This window comes from Anarrhichthys ocellatus, unplaced genomic scaffold, assembly GCF_004355925.1.
Source record: "Anarrhichthys ocellatus isolate YVR2014 unplaced genomic scaffold, GSC_Weel_1.0 scaffold24, whole genome shotgun sequence".
Classification (NCBI taxonomy): Eukaryota; Metazoa; Chordata; class Actinopteri; order Perciformes; family Anarhichadidae; genus Anarrhichthys; species Anarrhichthys ocellatus.
In genome coordinates, this window is record NW_022280054.1 from 5,627,269 (window position 1) to 5,633,192 (window position 5,924).

The 5,924-nt window shown below is 43.6% G+C and overlaps 1 protein-coding gene across 3 annotated transcripts in view; it reads left to right on the forward strand.

Annotated features, from left to right (window-relative positions):
* Positions 1 to 5,924, forward strand: part of pde2a (phosphodiesterase 2A) — a 135,166-nt gene that overhangs the window by 105,426 nt on the left and 23,816 nt on the right. For all 3 annotated transcript variants that reach the window (XM_031860913.1, XM_031860914.1, XM_031860915.1), the window contains 3 exons: positions 2,380 to 2,469; positions 2,718 to 2,806; positions 5,653 to 5,762. In XM_031860913.1, coding sequence (XP_031716773.1) covers positions 2,380 to 2,469; positions 2,718 to 2,806; positions 5,653 to 5,762 — 289 coding nt within the window. The remainder of the gene's footprint in view (positions 1 to 2,379; positions 2,470 to 2,717; positions 2,807 to 5,652; positions 5,763 to 5,924) is intronic.

Genomic DNA, 5,924 nt, shown 5'->3' on the forward strand with positions numbered 1-5,924 from the left:
ACACACACACACACAAAGGATTGCAGGTTCCAGCGTCGATCCTCGGCGAGTTCTTGACAGTAGAGAAGGGAGCCAGAGATATTTGTTGTTTGTCTGCTGTTCGGATCTACTTTCGATCAAATATTACTCATCGGGATTTGCATGAGCATTTCAAAGTCTGCAGCTTAAGATGCAACACACTCTGAAATTATTTCTCACTCTAACACACACACACACATGGGCAGATCTCCAACTTCATTACAACAGCACTCTGGCAGACTGATTGAGTGATCAAAGCTAATCTCATTTAATCACATCCAATCATATGTAATAACCAACACTGAGTGCTCAGGCATGACAAAACTCCCCATCTCCCCCTTTTCCTCACTCACTCCTTGACCCTCCTCATCTGCCTTCTAACGACTTCTCCTCCGTCACCCATTCTCTTGTCTTCCATGTTTGCTCTCACTCAAACACCAGACTGAACAAGGAGAAAGGGTTAAAGGAAGGGTGTCAATAAGAGGAGCACATAAGGAATAAAGGAGAGGGTGAAGGATGAACACCCTCAGTAGGACATCGAGCCCCCCGGCAGACGCAGCTCGCAGTACCTGTGTGGTTCCTTTAGGAAGGAACAAGATCTTCCTTCCGGCTGTGTGACTAACAGCTTAGGAAGAGCATGATCTAGCAGTAACAGACACTATTTTAAACATTATGGTCTTCTTTCCAATTTATATTCAGTAGACACTTTAAAAAGCTGCTGATTTAAGCCTCTGCCGTTTTTCTTCGCTTTGATCAGATTTTGAAGTCCGCTAAGATGCTCTCTTCAGACTGCAGTTACATGTAATAATAATACCATGTGATAACTGGAACTAGTAAGGATTTAAGTAGACACCATCACCCAGCACACAGAGTGTAAATATTCTTATAGTATGAATTTTCTAGCTGTCACATGGGATGTTAAGAGCGCTCATCTGATAAAGTTGTAGTTGTGAGACGCTGCGGCTCTGCATACCTGTTTTTAATGTTTGTGGAAGGTGAAAACCTCGAAACACAAACTCAATCTTGCGTGACCTTAAGATAAAAGCTCCCCTGTTATCTCAGATCAGCTCACTTGTTTTCCTATTGGTCTACTTCTTTACCCTGTTTCCAAACCTCATCTGTATTAAAGTAGAAAGTTGCTTTGTTACGACCAAAGACAGAAAACAAACTGCTCTCACCTTGCAGTTATATTGCATTTATATAAGGTGTTAGTATGCTGCAGACAACGTGCCTGTCTGTTGGTCACAGGGAATCTGAAAAAAAACACCTTTCTGACATCTGAATTGGGAGAGCTGTTTTGTTTTGTTTTTTTCAATTTTACTCTTTCCGAAACCGAAAATTGGACAAGCACGGCCACTTTATGCAACAATGGGCCGGATGTGCAGAGGCAAGAAAGTAGGAAGAGTTTAGACTTCTGTCTCTCTTTTTTCATTCTTCACACAACTTCTTCTGCCTTTTTACAACATCATCATCCAACCTGACTTTCCGTTATTTCCACTGTACGATTTATCGTGTCTCGCCCCTCTCAGAGGCTACCTGCTTTTTGCCCCGCCTTTGATTGTGGCTGTTTGGAACAGCTATAAACACTCTTTTTAAACACCTTAACGTGGTTGGACAACACTTAGCACAGACTAGTTTATTTCAAGCATACTCTGGCCTTTACTTTGAAGAGGAGTCATTTCTTTCTAGTTTGTTTCAGTTGTGATCCTTGATGCTTGTCTGTCTTTAGGATTTGTGCGTGTCCTGAATTTTGACGTGGGAAGATTTTTGATCAAAGTCAGAAGAGATTAAGAAGAACAGATCTTGTTCAATTTGATCACACTGATCAGAGGCAGGCTGTAATTAAGATAACCAGCACTCTCCTCCAAGTTAAGTGCTTCTATCCAGTCTTCAAAGAACGCACCAATGAGAGGAAAGCAAATATCTGTTATGTAATTTGTGAACCATGAGGCTTTTTGCTGGCATTTCATTCCATGGATCACTTTTGCTTCTTGTCAAGTGCGTGGTTGTCACAGTGCCAAAATTAAACAAATACATTCATTGAGGGTCCGAAAGAGCAAAACTAACTCCAGCAATTCCTGACAATGTTTGAGTTCATTTCATTTTGAAGTACCTCACTTGTGCCTCCAACAAGCACAGATTGCGATGCGTTTCAGAGTGTGACACAGTTTAGATATTGTATCAGAGGCCTTTGCAGCTTGCCAAGCTAACTATCTGGGGAAGAGCTGTTGTAACATAAAACTTGTACCCACAAAAATAACAAACCCATAGCCAAAGCCTCAGGTTTTTGGAGGCACACATTGAGATAGAAAAACAAACAACCAAAAAGACATCAGGGCATCTGCTTGTCTCCTTCCCCAGGATGCTTTGCTGCGGCTGGCAGCGGTTGCTGATGCGGGCTCGCTTCGAGTGGCCCTCCGAGACAGCATACACGAGCTGCTACCCAGCACGGTATTTGCACAGACACACACAAACTCTACAGTTAGCACAAACAACTAAACGTAATTGATATTGTTTATGATTTATTATCTGAAAACTGAAAGATTCCTGTTGGTATTCAGAGCGGTGGCGCTAGAAGCCTCGGCCCTGACATAAGACCAGGGAACATTTTTGCAAATGGATGAAGCTCATCACTCATCAAATTAATTAGAATCTGATTACAAATGAATGTGCACATACATGTGTGTGTTTTATTCCAGGAGTGTGTGTGTGTCTACATGCTGGAGGGATACTCGAGGCTGTTATCTGACGACCCACCACATGAACTGCCACGGGAGGGAAAGATCAGGTGTGTACCCTTTGTGTGTGTGTCTGTGCCGCAGATGTTTCGCAATAGAAAAAGGAAGAGCTGAAGAGGGGAAAACAGCGACGCTGTTTTCTCTGTGGGAACAGCAGGTGTTACCTGAATGATTATGAGCCGCTCTGCCCCAAATCACATGATCAACACGGAGACAGGAGTGTCGAAGAGAGAGTGTCATCATTGAGGCACACAAGGAACTTCTCTTTGTTCCTTTTACTTTTTTTCTCATCTCCCACATCTATTGCTCTCTCATTAAAACACTCCCTTTATCTCCCCCCGCCCCTTATTACACATCCCTCTATCCGACAAACTATTTCCCTCTCTTCATCTGTTATCCTATCCACCTTCCCACCGCACTGCATTAGTCTGTCGTGTCCCTTTTTTTTTACCTATCAGCCTGCTTACTCCCCAAAGAGCCATGAAGCACAAAAAGCACTAAGCACTCCCCCTCCCTCTCCCCAGCGCTCCTCTTTCTTTCTCACCTTCAATCCCTCTCCCCGCGGAAGCGTCACAGGGCTAATAGCTGAGGTGACAGCGCCCGGGGTCCCTCAGTGAGACGCCGCGATCCTTTCCACTCTTAAGTGCTCTCTGAAGCTCTACAACCCGCATGCTACTGCGACTGCTGTCCAGGCTCCGCAAAAACCAACACTACATAATAGATGAAACTGTCTGTTTGTCAGACAAGAACCCCTTTCCCAGCACCTCATCGCCACACAAACACAAGCTCAGACACAAACACACAAGGACACAAGCATAAACCATACATACATACATTATTACATACAGTATGCACAGCCACACTCATACTGTGCTCACACACATGCACGCTAAAGGTAATTGGGATATTAAAAGAGCTACAGGGCACTTGGTCACTTTTCTCCCTCCAATTCACATGCTTATGTAAGCCTGTTATGAAGATCGTGGCGCACACACACATATACACAATGAACCCATCTGAGAGGCAGAAGGCCACTTTGTTTGAGCCTCTTTCCCGCCCACTTTCCAATGCATACAAGCCCATTAACTGGACCTTCACACACACACACACACACACACACACACACACACACACACACACACAAATATGCACCAACCAACCAAAAGCGGTTCCATGATCGTTCATCCTCTAAACTATTTGTTATGGACAAGATAACTGAAGCCTCACAGCCAAACAAGCTATTGTTTGACTGCTAAAGGTAAACTCACAGTCCAGATCTAAAATATGCAGAATACAGTGATAAGTATACACAATGCAACTGCACAACAACATGCAAACCGGCCAGCGGCTTCAAACCGAGAACACTCTTGCTGTGAGGTGACAAGGCTAACCACCGCACCACCATGCCGCCACTTAATATGCAAATGATTGATAATTTGATGTTTTTTGACATTATATTTCATAATGATTTTGACAACATTCAAATCCTGCGAGCATAATTGCTGCCATTCCCCATCAGAGATGCATAAATGAACAAAAATATGGACAAACACACAGACAAATAACTGTTATAGTGGAGTGCCTCTCGAGCTCCTAAAAACAGAGAGGAATTATTTCACGCACTGTTGATCGTGTCGTTCTTGTTCTCTGTCATCCGCAAAATCTCTGTCAGGAGCTGCAGTGTTTCTCAACGATGGTTAAGCATTGACGACAAATGGAGCTCACAGCGGCGGTTCAGGCAGGAACATGAAGTCATTAGCATCACACAGATCAATTAATCATCAGCTGATTTCTATGAGTGCCAAATACACACCCACTCACCCACATCTACTATATCTTGGTGGCCTATTTAAATGTCCATCTCTAGGTATTTGCTACTGCTGCTGCCGCTAACAGTTGTCATTGGCCCCCACTGCACAATAAACACAAGGCCTACCCCGCCAGCCTTGACCTGTATGATATTCACATGGATCTATTGCTGCTGCTAACTGTAACTGTAAATTGCATTATGTAATAGGTATGTCATATGTGCACAGAGAAAACTAGATTACAGTGTTTTTCATAACGCCCCAGGGTGGGTTTTTTGCTCTTTGCCGTGCCCGCCATAAATTGGCTTCATGGTCGTGCACAAAAGCTGCTTTGAACAAAGACATTACACAAAGGTCAGCTGTATTTGTCACCATAGTACACTGTGTGAGCTGAAACAAATGGACACTTTAAATCAATGCACCATGCAGAGATTTGGTGGCAATGGTTTGAGGGGATTTCAGACTCTGTGAGCATGTAATGGAGGGACTGCTGTTGTGTGTGCGTGTGTGTGTGTGTGTGTGTGTGTGTGTGTGTGTGTGTGTGTGTGTGTGTGTGTAGCTGCTGGAGGGTTCATTATATTATTATGTGGAGCACATAGATTGTGAATTTACCTGTGTGCATGAGTAAAACTATGTTCCTTCTTTTTGTCCTTCATGTCCTTATTCATGCAAGTCTGATTGTGTTTGCTTACTTACATGTGCAGTGACATGTGTGTTGTGTGCGCGTGTGTGCAAATGCATGTGTCTTTGTGTCATTTGGCAGTAGTCAGTCTAGAATAATCAAATGCCTCATAAAACAGATGCCCTCTGTATTACTATGTCAGTATTAAGTTCATATAATTTAACAATGAATAATAGTTATATTCAGACATGTTTTGGTTAGTGTCAATGAGCACAAAGTGTCTGTTTTTGTAATGCTGGTTATCGGTTTCCCATTGGCTCCAATTGTGGTCCAAATCCCCTCATCCTCTTTTTCTCCCCATTGTCTGAGAGACTGTCTCTTTCTATTTCTCATTCTAACTGATGTGCTAGAGGTAATTGTCTTTCTCAATTATGAGTCGAACTCAACTTGTGTCTCTCTCTCTTAGGAGTATCGTGGACCAGCTGAGGCGATGTCAGTGTGTCGGCCTTCCTCCGTCCGAACTGCCAGAGAAATACAGAATCTGCCTCGCAGCACCGTTACCAGCACACAGAAGAGGTGTGTGTGGTTTTCCCACATCCGTCTATGTTGAAGGGTTTAGCAACAGCTAGAATGATGCTGGCGGAAAGACAAATAGACCAACATCTGTGTGTGTGTGTGTGTGTGTGTCTGCGTGTGTGTGTGTGTGTGTGTGTGTGTGTGTGTGTGTGTGTGTGTGTG